The sequence below is a fragment of the Urocampus carinirostris genome, chromosome 15, assembly GCF_059441175.1.
Source record: "Urocampus carinirostris isolate Australia breed hairy pipefish chromosome 15, RoL_Ucar_1.0, whole genome shotgun sequence".
Classification (NCBI taxonomy): domain Eukaryota; kingdom Metazoa; phylum Chordata; class Actinopteri; order Syngnathiformes; family Syngnathidae; genus Urocampus; species Urocampus carinirostris.
In genome coordinates, this window is record NC_142363.1 from 35559145 (window position 1) to 35580995 (window position 21851).

General features: G+C 38.9%; 1 protein-coding gene across 2 annotated transcripts in view; it reads right to left on the reverse strand.

Annotated features, from left to right (window-relative positions):
- tspeara (thrombospondin-type laminin G domain and EAR repeats a) overlaps nt 1-21851 on the reverse strand; it is a 30363-nt gene that overhangs the window by 3123 nt on the left and 5389 nt on the right. The window contains exons 2-13 of one of the 2 annotated variants that reach the window (XM_088354465.1): nt 19987-20147; nt 14435-14643; nt 12255-12538; nt 11828-11915; nt 11586-11745; nt 11366-11497; nt 11229-11299; nt 9593-9757; nt 9338-9533; nt 7789-8021; nt 2440-2618; nt 375-476 (exon numbers count right to left, since the gene is read on the reverse strand). In XM_088354465.1, coding sequence (XP_088210591.1) covers nt 375-476; nt 2440-2618; nt 7789-8021; nt 9338-9533; nt 9593-9757; nt 11229-11299; nt 11366-11497; nt 11586-11745; nt 11828-11915; nt 12255-12538; nt 14435-14643; nt 19987-20074 — 1907 coding nt within the window. In that variant the 5' untranslated portion in view covers nt 20075-20147. Of the gene's footprint in view, nt 1-374; nt 477-2439; nt 2619-7788; nt 8022-9337; nt 9534-9592; nt 9758-11228; nt 11300-11365; nt 11501-11585; nt 11746-11827; nt 11916-12254; nt 12539-14434; nt 14644-19986; nt 20148-21851 lie in introns of both variants that reach the window. The other variant, XM_088354464.1, reaches the window with a different exon arrangement.

Consider the following 21851-nt stretch of genomic DNA (forward strand, 5'->3'; position numbering starts at 1 on the left):
CCTCCTGTGCGAAGTTTGTATGTTCTCCCCGTGCTTGCGTGGGTTTCCTCCGGGCACTCCGGTTTCCTCCCACATTCCAAAGACATGCATTTCGGGTGGATTGGCCGCTCCAAATTGTCCCTAGGTGTGAATGAGCGAGCGAGTTGTCTGTCCCCGTGTGCCCTGCGATTGGCTGGCAACCAGTTCAGGGTGTCCCCTGCCCACTGCCCGATGATTGCTGGGATGGGCTCCAGCACCCCCGCGACCCTACTGAGGATAAGCGGTGTAGCTGATGAGATGAGATGAGATGAGGTTGATGAAATTTGGTGTTTTGTTTCCTGTGCGTTTACTGTTTTACTTTAAATTCAGTTTGAAAAAAATAATAATACAAGTACCTGTACAGAACGCTGTTGAGAGAGTAAGATTCGCCATTGAAGGAGTTGGCGACCACCAAAAAATAGTCCTCGCCGAGAGTGAAGAACTCCCAGTCCACCGCGCTGCACGAAAAAAGAATGTTATAAAATTGATGTCACGACTGATTCATTGTTTAACAGTTCCTCAAAAGTCTCTCTAATAGGCCCTACTTGGTCCATGTGCCATATGTTGTCAACATCGTTCACCTACCTCTATTTTGATTTTTTTTAATTTATTGTAAAAAAAGAAAAACTCAAAAATTGAGCATTTTTAGTACATCTAGCAACATCAGCTAACATTAGCTGCTTTGTTTTGTCAAAATGAATGTTTGAGAATAACAATAATATTTTGTTTTACCTTTTGTTTTTACGCAATGATTTAAAAATATATGTTGTTGAATAAATATTTCATTCATTTCTTTTTTAATTAATTAAAAAACCTAAATAATAAAAAAAAAACATCCGAGGGAATAAAGTTAAATAAATACAATAAAGAATAACGATAGTAGGAATAAAAAGAAAAATGATACAAATTAAATTAAATGAAAAGGGAAATAAATAAAATATCCTCATAATTTAGATGAATAATTGAAAAATGAATAGAAATAAAAAGAAATTGATAAATACAAAATAAAATACCAAAACTAATAAGTTAAATAAAAAAGGATAAAATTGAATGCATAAAAATGAATTAAATATATTCTAAAGATAGAGTGAATAAAAAAATCTAAATTAAATGACATACAAAGCAAATTAAAATCGTTTTTAAAACTATATAAATATGTTAAAAATTTAATGAATAATAATAAAATAAATTGAAAAAACAATAAAAATGGAAAACAAATTAATACATACAAAATAAAATAAATACAAAATAAATAAAAAATAAAAACTACAAGACAAATAATAAAATATAAATGAATAGAAATAAAAATAAATTGATAAATCCAAAATAAAATAGCAAAAATAAAAGGTTAAATAAAAAAGGAAAAAATAAACGCATAAAAATTAATTAAACATATTTAAAAAAATAGAGTGAATAAAAAAATCAAAGTTAAATGACATACAAAGGAAATTAAAATAGTTTTAAAAATTATATCAATGTATTAAAATGAATGAATAAAAATAAATTGAATAGACAATAAAAAACGGAAAAACAAATTAATACATACAAAATAGAAAAAATACAAAAATAGATAAAAAGTAAAACACTACAAGACAAATAATAAAATATAAATGAATATAAAAAAAACTATATTGATAAATCCAAAATAAAATAACAAAAATAAAAGTTTGAATAAACAAGGAAAAAATAAATGCATAAAAATTAATTAAATATATTTAAAGAAAATAGAGTGAATAAAAAATCAAAGTTAAATGACATACAAAGGAAATTAGAATTGTTTTTGAAATTATATAAATGTATTAAAAAAATGAATGAATAAAAATAAATTGAACAGACAATAAAAATGGAAAAACAAATTAATACATACAAAATAAAATAAAATACAAAAATAAATAAAAATTAAAAAAAACTTTAATACAAATAATAAAATATAAATGAATGGAAATTAAAAAAAATGATGAATACAAAATAAAATACCAAAAATAAAAGGTTAAATAAAAAAGGAAAAAATAAATGCATAAAAATTAATTAAATATATTTTAAAAAAGAGCGAATAGAAAAATCAAAATTGAATGACATACAAAGTAAATGAAAAAAAGCTTTGAAATTATATTAATTTATTAAAAAATGAATGAATAAAAATAAATTGAACAGACAATAAAAATGGAAAAACAAATAAATACATACAAAGTAAAATAAAATACAAAAATAAATAAAAAGTAAAAAACTAAAATACAAATAATAAAATATGAATATGTATAAAATAAATTATATATATACAACAGAATGAAAAGGAATCGTTACTGTTTTCGACCTCCCCGGATGAGAGTACACAAAAACAATTATGGTTTCCCTTTAGACTGATCTCAAAGTCCATAATTCCCTCCATTTTTACATCGGAATCCATTTTTTCCGCGCTACCTGTACGTGACGATATCCTGAAAGCGCACAAAGACTCTGGCGGTCAGGTCCAACTCGTAGACGGTGGAGTTGATGGCGTACTGTCCCGGTCCGTTGCCGTGGAGACGGTGTCCGTTGGCGACCACCAGGAAGACTCGGGAGCCGATCTGGAACATTTCCCAGTCGGTGGCGCAAAACGTCTGCCAGGGCAAAGGATGCGAAACGTGTAAGGACAAATGGATATTACCTGACTCAACTGGGAAGGAAAAACAAAAATAGAGAGGAAAGGTAAAGCGGGCCACCTCATGGCAGACTACCTTTGGGATCGTGTCGGGACAACTTGTAAATGAAGCTAGTGATTAGCGGTTATGTCAGCTGACACGCAATCTCAGCCAACACCCTTGCTATTATTTATTGATTTGTTAAAAATAAAAACCTCAAAGTCTTCCGTTTTGCTCTCTTACATACTCCTTATCTTCTCTGTTCCTTTATCTTCTTGGCTTTTTGACCTCGCTGTGAATGTGTGAACCTGGAGTGTCATGCCCAAATTCGTTGTCACAATATGTTAACCCATTTTGTAACAATGACAATAAAGGTCTATTCTATTCTATTCCTGAATGTGAAATCCAACAATTGTGGCTGTCGCTTATCATTTTGGCGGGCGGAACATACATCAACCCATTCACAAAATCCATGTGGGGAAAAAACGGATTATTTTAGACCTAAATCCAGTAGAGTAGGGGTTGGGAACCATACTTTTTGTGTGTGTGTGCAGAAAAGAGCTAATTCTTCAGCGCATTAACACACATAACCTGCAGTTACTTTAGAGATTTAAGGCTTATTTTGACCGTTATTTCAGTCATAAATAAAGGTCTGAAGGTGCGAGCAAAGTTCTTTTGTAAAAATGTCACACAATTCTGCAAAAGAGGAGCCGACGTGTTAACCTTCGGCGCAGACGGCGCAGGGCGAGAGACAGGAAGGAGTGCTTGCACGCTTTGCATAGCTACACCCATCCCTACCGCTCGCCCAATCAAATTGCTTTAGATAGATTGATAGATAGATAGAGATGGATGTCTAAATAGATGTCTAGATAGATAGAGATAGATGTCGAGATAAATGACAGACAGACAGACAGATAGAAAAATATGGGAACTTCTAAATGTTTGGGGGATATTACCTAAAGCTGACACTGTTTTGAGGCAACAATGTTTTAAATGTGATAGTTCAGTTACTCATTCCTCCCCTCTCCGTCTGTCTTTATATGCTATTCTCACAATATAAGGAAACTTCTAAACGTTTGGGTGGTCTTAGCTAAAGCAGACACTGTTTTAGGGCTACAACGTTTTAAATGTGATAGTTCAGTTACTCATTCCTCCCCTCTCTGTCTGTATTTATATGCTATTCTCACAATATAAGGAAACTTCTAAACGTTTGGGTGGTCTTAGTTAAAGCAGACACTGTTTTAGGGCTACAACGTTTTAAATGTGATAGTTCAGTTACTCATTCCTCCCCTCTATGTCTGTCTTTATATCCTATTCTCTCAAAATATGGAAACTTCTAAATGTTTGAGTGGTTTTAGCTAAAGCAGACACTGTTTTGGGGCTACAACGTTTTAAATGTGATAGTTCAGTTACTCATTCCTCCCCTCTCCGTCTGTCTTTGCATGCTATTCTCACAAAATATGGAAACCTCTAAATGTTTGGGTGGTTTAAGCTAAAGCAGACACTGTCTTAGGGCTATAACGTTTTAAATATGATAGTTCAGTTACTCATTCCTCCCCTCTCTGTCTGTCTTTGCATGCTATCCTTGCAAAATATGGAAACCTCTAAATGTTTGGGTGATTTTAACTAAAGCTGACACTGTTTTGAGGGCTACAATGTTTTAAATGTGATAGTTCAGTTAATCATTCCTCGCCTCTCTGTCCGTCTTTATATGCTATCCTCGCAAAATATGGAAAATTCTAAATGTTTGGGTGGTTTTAGCTAAAGCAGACACTGTTTTAGGGCTACAACGTCTTAAATATGATAGTTCAGTTATTCATTCCTCCCCTCTCTTTCTGTCTTTATATGCTATCCTCGCAAAATATGGAAACCTCGAAATGTTTGGGTGATTTTAACTAAAGCTGACACTGTTTTGAGGGCAAAAATGTTTTAAATGTGATAGTTCAGTTAATCATTCCTCGCCTCTCTGTCCGTCTTTATATGCTATCCTCGCAAAATATGGAAAATTTTAAATGTTTGGGTGGTTTTAGCTAAAGCAGACACTGTTTTAGGGCTACAACGTCTTAAATATGATAGTTCAGTTATTCATTCCTCCCCTCTCTGTCTGTCTTTATATGCTATCCTCGCAAAATATTGAAACTTCTAAATGTTTGGGTGGTTTTAACTAAAGCTGACGCTGTTTTGGGGAAACGTTTTAAATGTGATAGTTCCGTTACTCATTCCTCCCCTCTCTGTCTTTATATGCTGTTCTCACAAAATAAGGAAATTTCGAAATGTTTGGGTGATTTTAACTAAAGCTGACACTGTTTTGGGGAAACAACGTTTTAAATGTAATAGTTCCGTTACTCATTCCTCCCCTCTCTGTCTTGTCTTTATATGCTGTTCTCACAAAATAAGGAAACTTCGAAATGTTTGGGTTATTTTAACTAAAGCTGACACTGTTTTGGGGAAACAACGTTTTAAATGTGATAGTTCAGTTGCTTATTCCTCCCCTCTCTGTCTTTGCATGCTATCCTCACAAAATATGGAAACCTCTAAATGTTTGGGCGGCTTTAACTAAAGCAGACATTGCTTTGGTGGCTACAGAGTTTTAAATGCGACGGTTCGGTTACTTATTCCTCCCCTTTGCGTGAAACGTGTGTTGACAGACACGTTGACGTCTCTGTGAGGAGACAAGTGTGATTTAGGGGAATTCCACAGCTGGATAAGCCAGAATGTCCCCCTCGGGGCCCTTGAATTAATCACCTCAACTCACCCAGAACACTCTGACATCTTCTCCTACATTTGCATCACCGCAGATGATTGTTTGATGAGCTTCCTGAAGGACTTGTCACTTAGGAAAACAACCGAAAAGTTCGGAAAGAGGTTTTTCCGTGGCTTCAAAGAATGCACCACCTATCTGTGTCTCCTTGAGTTTTGTTAAAGGAGACATATCTTATCAGTTTAAGCCGTTTCACTTCAATCCTTTTTAAATATTCATTGTTTTTATAGGAAAAGTCCATTTCTTAGGTTCTATCTGTCACAAGAACTTCAATAATAAACAATATATAATTCAATTTCTTATGGAAATGACTCCTAAAGAAATCCAGTCAAACATTTTTACAGTCCTTTCTGAACGGATTCGGATAGAAAAGTCTTTTTTTTTTTTTTTTTAATGTCGTATACTGAAATGTTGTGTGTTGTCAAAGGACACATTGATTTATAGATATAGGACCAGGGTTGGGTAGGGTTACTTTAACTTGATTACTTTCAATTACTTTTGGATGACTCCAATACCAAATATGCTAATAAAAGACAAAAGAAACGAAATATGAATAAAATGACTCAATTTTGTGCAGGCTCGGGGAGTAACGGAATACATGGAACGGCAAAAATGATGTTGGCAAGCTGTGTGGATTGATTTTCATTTTATTTCTGTGGCATTTTATGTTCGTTTTGCCGGAGATCAAAGAGATCAAAGCCAGGAGAGAAAGCTTACCACGTGTTGTGAGTCATCATTTGATTCCTATTTAGTTTCTTTTGTCTTTTATTAGCATATTTGGTATCGGAGTCATCCAAAAGTCATTGAAAGTAATCCAGTTAAAATAACCCTACCCAACCCTGTATAGGACACATATAGATTTTTAAGACCCTTCTATCTATCTATCTATCTACCTTGGTCATATCCCTCGAGAGGGGTGACCGACAGCAAGACAACACATACAAAAATAAAGAAAATTAAAGAAAATTAAAAAATAAAACGATAAAAAGGGACCATGGCCAACCCAAATGCCCAAAAACCCAAACAAGTTAGGTCATGCTTTCGTCCCTCCAGATGAAACACAAGGAAGAGGCCCGACAGCTTTCACTGGTTTACCCCTGCTGCATCATACAGGTGCCCTGCCCATCCCTTAGAACGTGTCTAAACCTCCCACTATCCTTTCACCAACAAGAGCTCGAGCTTCCATTAAGACCCTTCTACCTATAGGAACTACATTTCTCCTTTGAATGACTCATAGACAACCCAGGCCGACATTTTCAACATTGTTCTCCAAAGGTATTGGAATGAAAAAGTCAATAATACATATATTTTTCATCTGAAACGTTTTGTTTTGTTAAAGGACACATATCTTTTGATTTTAAGCCCTTTCACAATAAAGTATAGGAATGACATTTCTTCTTCAAAATACTTGAGCAAATATTTCCATAGCCTTCCTCAATAGTATTGGAAGAAAAAAGTCATTTTTTTTTCTTAAATTATTCAGTTACAGTATCAACATATTGTTAAGAAAAGTTTTGAGCTTTTATTTTGTAAGGTTTACTTACTTCCTCATTTTGTTTTTCCAGTCTTTTATCAGATGTTTTTTTTCTGTTCAATTTTATTTTGGAGGGATTCTTGTTTAGGCTCCTCTACAAGAGATAAAATGCATGCTCAATTGCTCGGGTTGTTAAACTCATTATAGCTCGGGGGCCACACAGTAGAAACACATTCTCACAGGGGCCGGACTAGTAGATTAAAAAAGAGAGAAATCGTTAAAGGAAAAAAGGAATAAATAGAACAGAGAGAGGGAGAAAGAGAGAGAGAAGAATAGAGAGTAATAGATATAGGAAAAGAGAAAAAAAGAGAGAAAGACAAAAAGAGAGGCAGGGAGAGGGAGTAAAGAAAGAAGGAGAAAATGAGAGATTGTGAGAGAAAGAGAAAGAAAAGGAGAGGCAGCGAGAAAAAAAATAAAAAGAGAAAGGGAAAAAGAGAGACAGCAAAAGAAAAATAAATAGTGATGGAGAAAAACAGAAGCGAGATAACGTAAGGGAGAAAGAGAGTGTGAAAGAAAGAGAAAGAAAGAGCGTGAGAGAGATAGACTGATAATGAAAGAAAGAAAGAAAGAAAGAAAGATGGAATGAGAGCAAGAAAGAGAGAAAAATAAATGGAGAAGGAAAGAGAGTGAAAGAAAAAAAAGGAAAAAGAACACAGCTACAGTTGCTTTGCGAACACATTTAAAACCAGCTCATTTTTCTCTTGTGTTTCTTTCAGCATTGTCTCGCGGGCCACATCAAATGACGTGACAGGCCGCATCTGGTCCTGGTCCTCGGATTTGACGCGGGTGCTCTATTGGGTTCGATACCTCTGCATGACACACGTTGCGGTCTGTCTCAAGGGGCGGAGTTTTACCTTGATGGTTTGGAAGACTCGAAAGTTTCCGTCCACCCAAACGTAGATGACGGAGTCTACCGAGGTGGTTACTCCATCGAAAGCGTTGGCCACCACCAGGAAGTGGTATGCTCCCACTTTGAAGAACTCCCAGTCGTAAGCTCCTGAGGTTCTCAGTCTCTGGTGGACCTCGAAGGTCTTGGTTGGTCGATTCCACTTGTACACGACGCTGTCTATGGTGTGGTTGTCGTTACCTACGGGTGAGATGATTCGAGTTTCAAGGTCTTGAGTAAGCTGAGGCTCAAGTTCATAAATTTGCAGGCCTGGTTAGCTCTAGACCCTGTTAGGAAGCTCGTCGTGGTTTTGTCTCACTTCATAGTCCTGGTTTCTAATGTCTTTAATATCTCTGAAAGTCCTTATCTCTGAGTCCTGGTCCAGACTTATTCTCATCAAGTATAGGTCTCCACGATAGACTATGGGCATGTTCTTAGATTTCAGGGTCCTCAAGTCAAGTCAGGTCTTGGAACTTTAATAACACCTTAGAATCTTGGTCCAAACTCTTTTGAGAGTCCTCGTCTTGGTTTCATACTACAAAAGTCTTGGTTCTCAATCCGTATCTAATACTTCTCAACGTCTTTGGCTTGGTTGTGTCCCTTTTTAGTCCTGGTCTTTGCTAGTTCTTGTCTAGTCTTGGTCTCCATCATGGACCAACGGCATGTTAAACTGAGATCTTGGCATGTTCCATTCGAAGCTTGGTGATCTGATTTTTCACTGAACTTGGTCCAAACCTGCTAAGCCCTCGTCTTGGTTTGGTTCTACCCTTCAAAGTCTTTTTTTTCTAATATGTCTCTAATAACTCTTAAAGTATTTGGCTTGGCTATCTCTGAGGTTCTTTGGGTCTTTGTTCTGGATTATTCTAACCCTGTCAAGTTTTAGGCTCAATGATGGTCTGAGATTCTGACATCTACAAAACAAGTCAGGTCTCGAGACTTTAACTACACCTTAGATCCTTCAAAATTAGGTTAAGTCAGGGTTTTAACTAGGTTTCACCTTGTGAAGTCTAATTTTCCAATTTTTCTTTAATACCTCCTAAAGTTGTTGGCTGGGCTGTGTCTAAGTCCCTAAGGACCATGATGGACCATGGATATGTTCCTCTAGGCTTTTGGCTACTTCAAATTAAGTCAGCTTAGTCAAACTGGGTGAAGGTTCTTCAATGAGTTGTAAATCATCGGTGTCTTGGTTGTAAAGTAGAACTTTTCTAAGGACTGTGACAGGCGCTTCGAAGTTTGGACCGGATTTGGACACAAGGACTCAAAACTTGGTCTGGACCCACTTTAATTTATCGAATAATAGTCTCGACTTCGTAAAGCTTTTGACTGAGTCTTAGCCTTCACGGTCTAGGTCTGGAAATGAGCACTCCTTGGGTCTTGGGCTGGATTCTCTCTCACTCTATCGAAGTCTGTGTTCAAACTCGAGGAGGTCTCTACTCGTGGCTGTGTCAGTCTTGGTCTCAACAAGCTCAGGACTTAATTTTAGTATCGAACTACGTTTTTTTCTCTGGTTTTCTTACCTATCCTGTGATTGGCAACCACCAGATACGTGTGGCGAAATATTTTGAAGGCTTCCCAGTCTCGTGCGCAGTGCGTCTCCAAGGTCTGAAACTTGACAAACTCTTTGCTTTTTCGGCTCCACTTGAAAATGACCGAGTTGTCCACTTCCTTTCCCGCACTGCTGCCTAAGTTGGAGTTGGACACTACTAGAAATGTCTGGAATGAGATAAATGGATTTAGGAACTGGTTTATGTAAAGAAGATTTCTGCGCATACCTTCTTGCCCATATAGAAATGTCTCAAAGCCAGAGCTCCATGAGTGCTAATGTTCTGATACAGCTGGAAACCATTCTGCTGGCTCCAGTGGTACACGGCTGAGCCAGAGGTTGTGGAGCGATGAGCCATGGCGGCCATCAAACCAACGCCCTGCAGCTTGAAGATCTGAAGGGACACCAACAAATCTGTAGAGTTAACTTACTAAAGTTGATCTGGACCCCTTGAGTCTGTGTACAGTTCTGAATCTCGGTTTTAATCTATATATATATATATATATATATATATATATATATATATATAGGAGTCTAGATAGATGTCTAGATAGATCGATGTCTAGCTAGATAAAGGTCTAGATAATAGATGTCTAGATAGATAGAAATAGATGTCTAGATAGATGTCTAGATAGATATGTCTAGATAGAGGTCTAGATAATAGATGCCTGGATAAATAGATGTCTAGATAGAGGTCTAGATAATAGATGCCTGGATAAATAGATGTGTAGATGTGTAGAGATAGATGTCTAGATAGATAGAAATAGATGTCTAGATAGATAGAATTAGATGTCTAGATGTCTAGATAAATAGAAATAGATGCCTAGATAGATGTCTAGATAGATATATGTCTAGATGTCTAGATGTCTAGATAGATAACTTTAATCATTCCCGTAGGGAAATTCACAATAAATAACTGGTTTGAATTAATTATAGTTCCCAACTTGGCAAATTTTTGGTCTTAATTTGGTCTTCACCCAAATGGTCTCAAGTCTTCTAAATTTTGGTCTTTGAGCTCCAAACCCCAATGTCTTGACTTGGCCTCATTGACGTAGATGTTAATTTGGTCTAAAATCTTAAAATTGTGGTTTTCACTATTTCTCATGGACTAAAATGTGACTTTGTTTTCAAGCCCTCAAAGTATTGGTCCCAATTTGTTTTCTTTATGCTTCGGATTTTGTCTCAAAGTGGTCTGAACTCTTCAAACTCTCCAAAGTTTGTTATTGACTTAATCTCAACGATCCTAAATCTCAATCTTGATCAGTTCTAACCTCACAAAATCTTGGTCTTGCCAAGGTCTTTGTTCTTTTTCCAAAAGTCTTGGCCTTGATGTTCTTAAGCCCAAGTCTCAACTCCTCCAACATCTAGTCTTTGAGCTCCAATGTCTCAATTTTGACTTGGACTCATTGACTGAAATGTGAACAAGTTGCAAACCTTTAAGATCTTGGTCTTGCAATTGTCTCCTCAACACACAGTCTTGTTTTTTTTTTGGTCTTATTCCAATTGCCTCAACTCCTCCAACTATTGGACTTTGAGCTCACTTGTCTCAATTGTGACTAGGTCTTAGAGAGTGAAATGTTATTTCTGTCTCAAACCCAAAAAGTCTTGGTGTTGACTTGGTCTCATGTACCGAAATGTGACTATGGTCTCAAATCCCTAAAGTCTTGTACCTACTTGTCTCAGATTTTGTATTTGAAACTTCCAAGATTCGTTCTGGACTTCATCTCAACATTCAAAAGTCTCAATCTTGTCAGGTCACAACCTTTCAAGATCTTGGTCTTTGTCTCAGCTTCACAAAGTCTTGATATAATTTCAATTGGTTTTGATTGGATTCACACCAATCAGAGCTCTAGAGGTTGTCCTACCTCGATGTCGTGCGTCTCTGAGCTGGTACCGAGAACCTGCTGCTCCTCGACATAGTCCAGTCGTTTACGATCTGGTGAAGAGGTTTTTCATTTGCAAAGGGAACAGAAATCTCACAGGGACAATGTCGGCATCTCACCCTCCATCACGGTACTCCACGAGGTCCCGTCGCAAAGGTAGAGCGCTTTCCTGACCGGATCGAACCACATCTGGCCTCGAACTGGACCCGAGCAGGTCCGCCGCAACCCGGTCCACACTCTGGTCTCGGCTTCTGCTGGTTTGTAATGGTTTAGGAGAGGCGTGTATGGAGACCTCATGGAATGTTGGGTGTTAGACAACCAATCATACATTGACTGTACCGTAAGGAACCGGATGACTTCCAGAGTTCTTCTTTTTGGTGGTAACATCTGAAAGCAGAAACGACGGAACTGCAAGAGCTGAGAGGTGAGAGTTGGTGGGTGGGCAGATCTGATGGGTGGCATCTGAACCCGGCACCAGAACCAGCTGTCGCAATAGCCCCTGGAACAAAAAACTGTGGATCAGAGAAAGAGTATACAGTGGATAGGACAAGGAGGAACCGATACCATCTAGAAGGTCTTACCGTAAACAATCCTTTCCATCTGCCCCGACTGCCAATGTGAAATCTGGAATTGTCAAAACTGAAGTCTGACGGCAAGGGAATCCTCGTACTGTAGATTGTGAAAGAAACATTTTGTATTTCAACATTCATTTCACAATAAGAACAAACTCAACAAAAATAGATTGTGTTGTACAGATAACATCGGGCAACATTTGGTAAAGACCTACAGTTTTAGATTTATCTATCTATCTACCCTGGTCATATCCCTCGAGAGGGGTGACCGACAGCAAGACAAACACATACAATAACAAAGAAAATAAAAAGGGAAAAAATAGCAAAAAAACACAAACAAAATATTTTGAAACATGGCCCACCCAAATGCCCAATTGAAGCACCTCAGCACCCAAGTCGGTCATGCTTTCGTCCCTCCAGGTGAAACAGGACTTACATTTCCCGTGGCGATCCACAATCCAGCAAGATCCCGACACGGGGAGCGCCGACAGACAAGACCAAGGTGTGCCAACGGTTATCAGCCAGACGGGCTCCCGGGACGGACCGTTTCTCCGTGACGCCTCGGGGTCCTCGGAAAAGCACGTGCAGCCGTTTCCCGGACATCCTCAGGCCCAAAAGCAGCCGGCGCTGATCCCCCTCGTTCCTCCCCCCGCCGCCATCGTTCCCGTCTTCTTTCCCCGCACTCTTCAGTTCCATGGCAGAGAAGACGTACTCGCTTTTCTGCAGGATGATGCAACTTTTGGTTACTATTTGGCCGCATTGGGTTTAAAAACAATGTTCCCAGTAATTTTCCACGGGTATGAGCGTTGACACAAAGTCGGTGAGCAATGCTTGAAACAACAGTGAGCAACAGCAATCCCAAGTGCGGCAACTAATTCAATATCAAACATGTCCAAAACTTGACATCAAGTTACATTTTGCGGAGTTTCCGGCAATGCAAAAGTATTTTTCACTTTTGAATGAATTGACTCATGTACGATGGCCTACAAACGTCATTTGTTTTCACAATTCTTTCACAAGATTTCCATTTCTTTTTTTTCCTGGTATCTTTTGTCGCGTAATACTAACATTTTTGGGGGCTTCTTTTGTCGGTTGCACGATACACAACTGTATTTCATCACATTTTTGAGTGGAAGTACAATGTTGGCAACAAGATTGACTTCACATCATTGGAAATGATTTGAATGCAACGCAAACTTTTTCTTCTTTTTCCCTGTTTTTTTCTAAAAAAAAATAATCCCTTTTAAAAAAATCTCATTGTGTTTATTTTTTCCTAGCTGTGACTTTTTTCTTTTCCCTTTGTTTAATTATTTTCTTTTTTTCTGAATTTTTCCTTCTTTTTTCTCTTCCTTTTGTTTTTTTTTCAGCTTTTCACTACTTTTTCATTTTGGTATTATTTCCCCTTCCTATAAGTCATTTTGTGCGTAATTTAACATCATATTTGGTCATATAGGGATGAAAGAAGCAAAAACAACCTGAAGAGCCGTTTAGGACCCGAAAGAGCCGGTTCCTTTTAGTGAGCCGAGCTGAAGAAGCCGGTTCTTGAAAAACTCAAAGAAGACAATCCTGGGGACCTATGCCATTTTTAAAATTTATCAGTAATTATAAAATACAGACATCTTCATGTTATATTTCTTTATATTTGTTTTTTAATCAATTAGTTTCATCCAATTGGTTTTGAAAGACTCCTAATTAAAGTAAAATAATATATAAGGTCTGCAATTGGCTGAAAACCAGTTCAAAGTGTCCCCTGCCCACTGCCCGAAGATAACTGGAAAGGCCTCCGGCACTCCCGCGGCCCTACTGAGGATAAGTGGTGCAGAATAATGCATGGATGGATATATAGAGTCCCTGTTTTACGCATTCGATGTTGTATTTAGTTTTATTGTCTTCCGTATTTGTATTTTTGTAGTATTACTGCATTTGGAATTTTGTAGTATTACTGTAGTATTTTTGTAGTATTACGGTAGTTGTATTTTTGCTGTATTTTTTAGTATTTCTGTAGTTTTTTGGGGGCATTTGTCTAATATATATTTGTAGTATTTTCACAGTACGATTTTGTAGTATATCTGTAGTATTTCTGCAGTTAAATATTTGTATTTCTTTAGTAATGTTTTCTGAAATTGTTTTACATCTTAGTATTTCTGCAGGATTTTTTTTGTAGTATTTCCACCATAAAATCATTGTAGTATATCTGTAGATTTTTTTAGTATTACTGTAATTGTATTTTTGTCGTATTTCTGTAGTATTTTCAAAGTAGTACATTTCACAAATTACTGTAGTTGTATTTCTGGTGCAATACTGTGGAATAGTATTTGCATATATTATTTTCTTTTCAGAATGAAAGAAAAATAATAAATGAGGTATTTTGTAGCAATTTTGTAGTATTTTTGTAGTGTTTCTGTAGTAGTATTTCTGTTGTAGAAATACTACTACAAAACATTTTTATTAGTAGTATTTTATTTAGTAGTTTATATATTGTCATTATATTTTGGTGGGCCGGATGTAAAAGACTTTTTCTCAATGAATGACATTTTTAACCACCAGGAGGCGCTGTAGTTTTCCCACCCCTGAAAAAAAACAGCCCTGTCCCCCGACAGGATGGGTGTGTCTCACCTTGCGCCCCCCTCGAGCTGCTTTTAGCGTGACCACAATGGAGAAGTTTTTGGGGGTACGCTCACAATGGGAGAAAAGGGCCACGGGGGGTAGGGGCCCCGACAATCGGAAGCCCCTGACCCCCCCGGAGGACTTTACGCGCCCCCCTGACGTGAGCCCAGAGGGGTCTTTCTTGAGGGCGGCAGACAGGAGATCCACGGGCGCCAGGTCTGAATTTAGGGAAAAGATGAAGAAGAAATGAATCATCAATGATGTTTGATCATAATTTGCAAAAAACAAAAACAATAAATAGATGTCTAGATAGATAAATGTCTAGAGGGATATAGATGTCTAGATAGATGTCGAGATAAATGTTCTAGATAGATAGATGTCTAGATAGATGGATGTCTAGATAGATAGATGTCTAGAGAGATTGATACATGTCTAGATAGATGTCTAGATAGATAGATAGATGCCTAGATAGATGTCTAGATAGATGGCTAACCTGCATTGGCTCCCTGTTAGCCTAAGATGCGATTTTAAGGTTCTCCTATTACTTTACAAAATCATACATGGACTTTCCCCCTCATATCTTTCAGATCTGATTTGCCCCTATGTCCCGGCCCGAAGCCTTCGTTCCGAGAGCGCCGGTCTCCTGGTGATCCCAAGAGCCTAGAAGTATTCCGCTGGTTCGAGAGCGTTCTCCATCCGGGCACCGGTGCTGTGGAATGCTCTTCCCCCTGAGATCCGATCTGCAACCTCAGTGGAAATGTTTCCATCTAAGCTTAAAACTCACTTCTACTCTATAGCATACGAATAACCTAAACTTCTTATATGTAATAACTTGTGAAGCCCTTAGAGACTAACTGTGATTAAGGGCTATACAAATAAAAATGACTTGACTTGACATGTCTAGATTGATAGATAGATAGATAGATAGATAGATGTCTAGAGAGATGGATAGATGTCTAGAGAGAGAGAGAGATGTTTAGATAGATGTCTAGAGAGATAGATAGACGTCTAGAGAGAGAGATAGATGTCTAGAGAGATGTCTAGATAGATGTCTAAAGAGAGATAGATGTCTAGATAAATGTCGAGAGAGATGTCTAGATAAATGTCTAGATAGATAGATGTCCAGATAGATGTCTAGAGAGAGAGATAGATGTCAAGATAAATGTCGAGAGAGATGTCTAGATAGACAGATGTCTAGATAGATAAATGTCTAGATGTCTAGATAGAGGTGTCTAGATAGATAAATAGATGGAGATGTCTAAATAGATAGAGATAGAGAGATAGATATAATTCGAGGGGGCGGCAGTAGCTCAAGAGGTAGAGCGATCGTCTTGGGATTAAGGGATCCCAGTTCGAATCCCGGCTTGTCCGTGTTACATGTCGAAGTGTCCTCGGGTAAGATATTGAACCCCCAATTACCCCCAATAAGCAGGTTAGCGCCTTACATGGCTGCACGGCCGCTATTGGGAAATGTGAAGCACAATGTAAAGCGCTTTGGGAAGTCATTGACTTGAAAAGCGCTATATGAATGCAGATCATTTCATTTCATTTCGATAGATAGATGATACTTTATTCATGCCCGTAATTCCCACTTCCAGCAGTATCCTTGTGTTAAAAAATAAAATAAGATATAGAATACAAAAATTCCCAATATAGCGTGTTAATAAAGAGCATTTAAATAGTGTTATGAAAAATACCCACTGTAATAAAATTGGGTAATATGCAAATGTTGGGGTAGGGTGTAATGTGGGCTTTTACTCCCTCAGGTGGAGTTAAAGAACCTCATGGCATGAGGGAGAAATGATCCCCTCAGTCTGTCCGTGGAACAATAAACATATTTATTCCTGTAGAACGCAAATTTTATGGCAGTGTAGTGCCGTATTTGTTCAATGATTTGTCAGTTTAAAAATATCGCCAAATTACAATCGCATAACATTGAATACAAAGAGAATCAAACCTGGGTCGCTGGAGTAAGAGAGCACAATCTTAACCACTTGACCACCAAGACTATAGATGACAAATGAAAAGGCATTGGATTTTATCTCATTATCACACTATTTTCATTCGCAGTACCAGAGTGTTTTTTGTATATTTACAACCACGTAAGTAAAAAGTAAATGGATTGCATCTTTTAAAGTCACTGCAGAGATCCCAAAGCGCTTTACAATATGCTTCACACTTACCCTTTCACACACATCGATAGCGGCGTCAGCCATGAAAGACTCCTACCTGCTTATCAAGAACCACTTTATTCCACAAAACGGATCCTTATCGTCTCATAAAAACAGAAGCTGGAATTGCCTGTGCTTGATTTATTATGGGGGGGTAATCAAAGACGTGTTCATCAAAGACACCACAAAAAAGATTTGAATGGTGAAGACACCTTTTCGCCACACTGTCTGCCAATCAAACCCTTGTTTGGGTTCGTCCTTCGGAAATCTTGCTTCATGGAGCGTCTCTCTTTGAGAGGGTCTTTGATTGGAGCGCATAGCAACACCACAACAGGAACTCCCGCACGTCACTCTTTTGTTTTGTTATTGCTTTTTAATCGTCGCAAATTGCCAGACTTTCCGCCACGCGATCAATAGCCCCGGGTGTCTTTGAGCCTTTTCCAGCCGCCGACTCGCAAACGGGATGAGACATTTGAGGAACACGCGGAATCCCCAGCCGCGTCCACGTCCGTACTTGTTTGGGAGGAAATTAAAGGCGCAAAAATTGGCATCCCGAGCTTGGCAAAAGCAGCGGGAATGCGCTTCCCGCAAAGAATGCGTGGCCGCAGGGGCTTTCCCGGGAATCCGCAGGTGGATAATCGTTATTAAAGCGACAGTGTGCAAAAAATCCACCGCTAGAGGTCGCTGAAGCAAGCGCATTGGAAGAAATCGCACTACGAGAACCCGAAGAATACTACTTGGCCAGGCACAGAACATGTAAGTTACTGTTAATCCCCGCCAGCGACAAGAACAAAAACAGTATGCAGTCGGAGCGGCTGAAAAGAGCCAATAGCTGGAGTCGGTCAGATCTGTTGTAGGTGGCTAATTTAAAGGGCCAGCGGGAGAACCCACTAAAAAGGCCAGTAAAAGATCGAAAACCTAAATTTGTCAAGTGTTGGGAACCCCGAATACTTTATGGGGCGGCAGTGGCTCAGGAGGTAGCGCGCTCGTCTTGGGATCAAGAGATCACAGTTCGAATCCCGGCTCTTCCGCGTTAAGTGTCAAAGTGTCCTTGGGTAAGACACTGAACCCCTAATACCCCCAATAAGCAGGTGAGCGCCTAACATGGCTGCACGGCCGCTATTGGGAAATGTGAAGCACACTGTAAAGCGCTTTGGGAAGTCTTGACTTGAAAAGCGCTATAGAAATGCAGATCATTTCATTTCATTTCCATTTCATATGAGCTAGCTCATGAGCTACAGCTAGCTGTGTTGGGGAAAGAAGTAATTCCATATAAAGGCCTGATAGTTACTTTCCTTACTCATACCTATCATTCTTGTATTTTATGCAAGATTTTGCTAAATATTTCAATACAATCATACTATTGATCGATTACTATTTTCATTCAGGAGCATTTTATTTGTTTAAACGTAATTTTCCTATTATATAATCCCTGAAGGAAAAATATTAAGCAACTAGGGTAAAAGAGAAAGCTTTTTTTTACATGTACAGCTAACAATAACAAGAGATGCTAGTGGTGAGCCTGATCACGCAGCCAAGTGGCTATCATGAACGGCTAGAGAAGGAAACCATCGAAAAAAAGGATAATTGAACTCGGCTACTTTTGCTTGCATGGGGAACAAGCTTTATTTACATGTAGCAGCTAACAATAACAATAGAAGCTAGTGGTGATCCTTATCACGCAGCCAAGTGGCTAACATGAACGGCTAGAGAAGGAAACCATCGGAAAAAAGATCATTGGACCCAGCTACTTTTGCTTGCATGAGGAGCAAGCTTTATCTACACAGAGGATCAAACAATAACCTAGCCTGCAGCCAAGTGGCTAGCATAAGTGACTAGAGAATGAAACAGTGGTTACAAAACGGAAATACAGTAATCAATGCTTAATATAATACCAGGTGACATTCATTTTTATGAGCAGCTGTGGAAGGTGAGTGATATTAAAGGACGAAGCAGGAGCAGCTTACAATAATAATAGAAGCTAGTGGTGAGCCATACTCTGCAGCCAAGTGGATAACATAACTGACTAGAGAACGAAACAGTCGTTACAAAACGGAAATACAGTACTAAATGCTTAATAAGATACCAGGAGACATTCATTTTCATGAGAAGCTGTGGAAGCTGACAATAACAATAGAAGCTAGTGGTGAGCCATACTCTGCGGCCAAGTGGCTAGAGAAGGAAACTGTGGGGGAGAGCCAAAATGCCTGAGCCACAAGACTCAGTGGCATCCGCTTACATGATCAACTATGGAAGGCCAGCGACACTGAAGGACTAAGCAGGAGCAGCTAACGTTAACAGCTAGCTGTGAGCCTAGCTTGCAGCATTAGCCTAACACGAGTGGCATGAGAGAGTCAAATATGATGTGGTTCTGCAACGTTAGCGAGAATGATGAGGGGTGGAAAAAATCTTTATTTAAACGGAGAAGCCAACTATGATAATACCGGCTAGCTCGGGGGCCATAGCCTGCAGCCGAGTGACTTACACAAGTGGCTAGAGAAGGAAACCGTGGAAAAAAGTGAACGACGTCTCAATCACGTGACAGTATATATTTTTCTTCTTATTCGAATCGATGGTGTTTCATTTGAAACCATAGGGGTCAAACAGGCAGCCCGCGGGCCAGATCAGGCCCGCTAAGGGATTAAATCCGGCCTGCGAGACAACACTCAGAGAAGCGCAAGAGGAAAACAAGCTGCAGATTGAAATATGTCAACTTGATGTTGCTAAAGAAAGGTGCCTCGAACAAAGACACCGTAGTTGTATTTCTTTCTCTCTCTCTTTCTCTCTTTTCTACCACTCTCTGTCTCTGTCTATTTCACTCTCTGTCTCTCTCTTTTTCTCTTCCTTTGTTGCCGTTTGTCTCTTTCTCTCTTTTAACCTCTTTTGCTCTAACTTCCCTTTTTCCTTTTCTCTCTTTTCTCTTTCTCTCTTCCTACCCTTCACGCTTTCTTTTCTCTTTTCTCTCCTTCTGTCTTTCTATTTCTCTTTGGATTTCTTTCTTCCTCTCCCTTTCTTTTCCCCCTCTCACAACTTTATATCTCTTTTGTTTCTCACGCTCTCTCCCTCTCTCTCTTTTTCTTTCTTTGTCCCATCCTCTCTCCTTTTCCCTTTTGTTTCTCAGGCTTTCTCCCTCTCTTTTTCTTTCATTGTCCCGCCCTCTCTCCTTTTCCCTCCCTCTTTCTCTTATTTCTTTACCTCTTTTTTTCTTTCTCTTTAATCTACTAGTCCGGCCCCCGACAGAATTTTTGTTCTATCGTTTGCCCCCCCCCGAGTTAAAATGAGTTTGACACCCCTGATTTAAACGAATAAGGCATTTCCGCACGACAAGAGGCCTCTATATGTTTACTCACTGGCCCTTTAAGAAGTATTTCAAGTGTGTGTGGGCGTTACCTGGACACGGTCCCTCTAATTCGGCAGAAGCTCCGAGGCCGAGCAGAAGGAGCTGGGAGAGAATCAGCGATAACATGGTGGTCTTCATTGAGCCCCCCCAACAAGACCTCTCCGGCCGCGATCCCCTCTGGCCGAAAACATTTTGCGCAGAGAATGGATTCCTCAAAGAGAAACAAAAAAAAACGAAAAAGTTGAGGAGAGGAAAAAGTGGCAGGAGCGTCTTGCAGGGAAATCCGCAAATGAGTCAAGAGAAACCTGCACCTGGACGAGAACCCCTCCCTGAAGAGGCGTCCCCCCCCCCTTGCATGCAAATGAGCCTGTCGGTCTCAAACCGCCTCATTCAGACACATGCGTATACTCCAGACCGTTCAAAGACCGTAATTTTGTTTCTAGATACATTTGAGCCATTTCACTCCAAACTCCTCCAATCTTGATCGGAGATTCTCCAGCCTCAGATGGGAGGACATTGACTTTATAGATGCCAATTTACGTCTTCTGCTTCTCGCTGGCGTGTAGGTAGATAGATAGAAGTCTAGATAGATGTCTAGATAGGCAGACAGATAGATAGATAGAGAGAGATAGATGTCTACATATATGTCTAGATAAATGTCTAGACGGATAGAAGTCTAGAGAGATAGAAGTCTAGAGAGATAGAAGTCTAAATAGATGTCGAGATAGAAGTCTAGAGAGATAGAAGTCTAAATAGATGTCGAGATAGAAGTCTAGAGAGATAGAAGTCTAAATAGATGTCGAGATAGAAGTCTAGAGAGATAGAAGTCTAAATAGACAGACAGACAGACAGACAGATAGATTTCTAGATGGACAGATTTCTAGATAGATAGATGTCTAAATAGATGTCGAGATAGAAGTCTAGAGAGATAGAAGTCTAGAGAGATAGAAGTCTAAATAGATGTCGAGATAGAAGTCTAGAGAGATAGAAGTCTAGATAGATAGATGTCTAAATAGATGTCGAGATAGAAGTCTAGAGAGATAGAAGTCTAAATAGATAGATAGATAGATTTCTAGATGGACAGATTTCTAGATAGATAGATGTCTAGATAGATAGAAGTCTAGGCAGATAGAAGTCTGGAGAGATAGAAGTCTAAATAGGTAGATGTCTAAATAGATAGATAGATAGAAGTCTAGATGGATAGATACTTTCTTCATCCCGGTACGGAAATTCACTCTCCCAGCAGTATCCTTGTGTTGAAAATAAAACAATAATAAAGTAAAAGGAATATTATACATAAATACCCAATGTAACGTGTTGATATAGAGTATTTAAATAGTGCTACATAAAATGTGGCGAACAAGGGTTGCTGACTTATTAAAATGTTATATTTGGGGATTTTTATGTAGTGTAATCCGTATTTGACTCTTAGGGGAAGTTTATTATTATTTTCCAGGGTATAGAGTGCTTCGAGGTCCTAAGATTACCCACAATGCATTGCTGGCGGCCATTTTGGAAGTCCACAAAGCTTTTCACTTCATTGTTATTGTTCAGCGAACCAGTTCGATTCTACATTGTAATGCCGAATACGTGCGTTATTGTTGGCTGTTGTAGCCGAGGGGAAAAGGGTGGGAAGGGCTTCTTTAGACTTCCGAAGTGTGTTTACGATCAGGGGATTGAAGCTCAGGAGAAAAGTGAACGGCGAAGACGAATGTGGCTGGCAGCTATCAACCGGTCGAATTTGCCAAAGCTTGACTGTGTTCGTGTTTGTTCTGACCACTTTCTGACAGGTCAATTGAATTATTTATGATGTAGAAATCAATTTTAAAAAGTTTATGGGACACGTGTACTTCATGTACATCTGTCGACACCAGGTTAAATACTGTAGGTGTTGCTTCTTGAGTAACATTTCTGA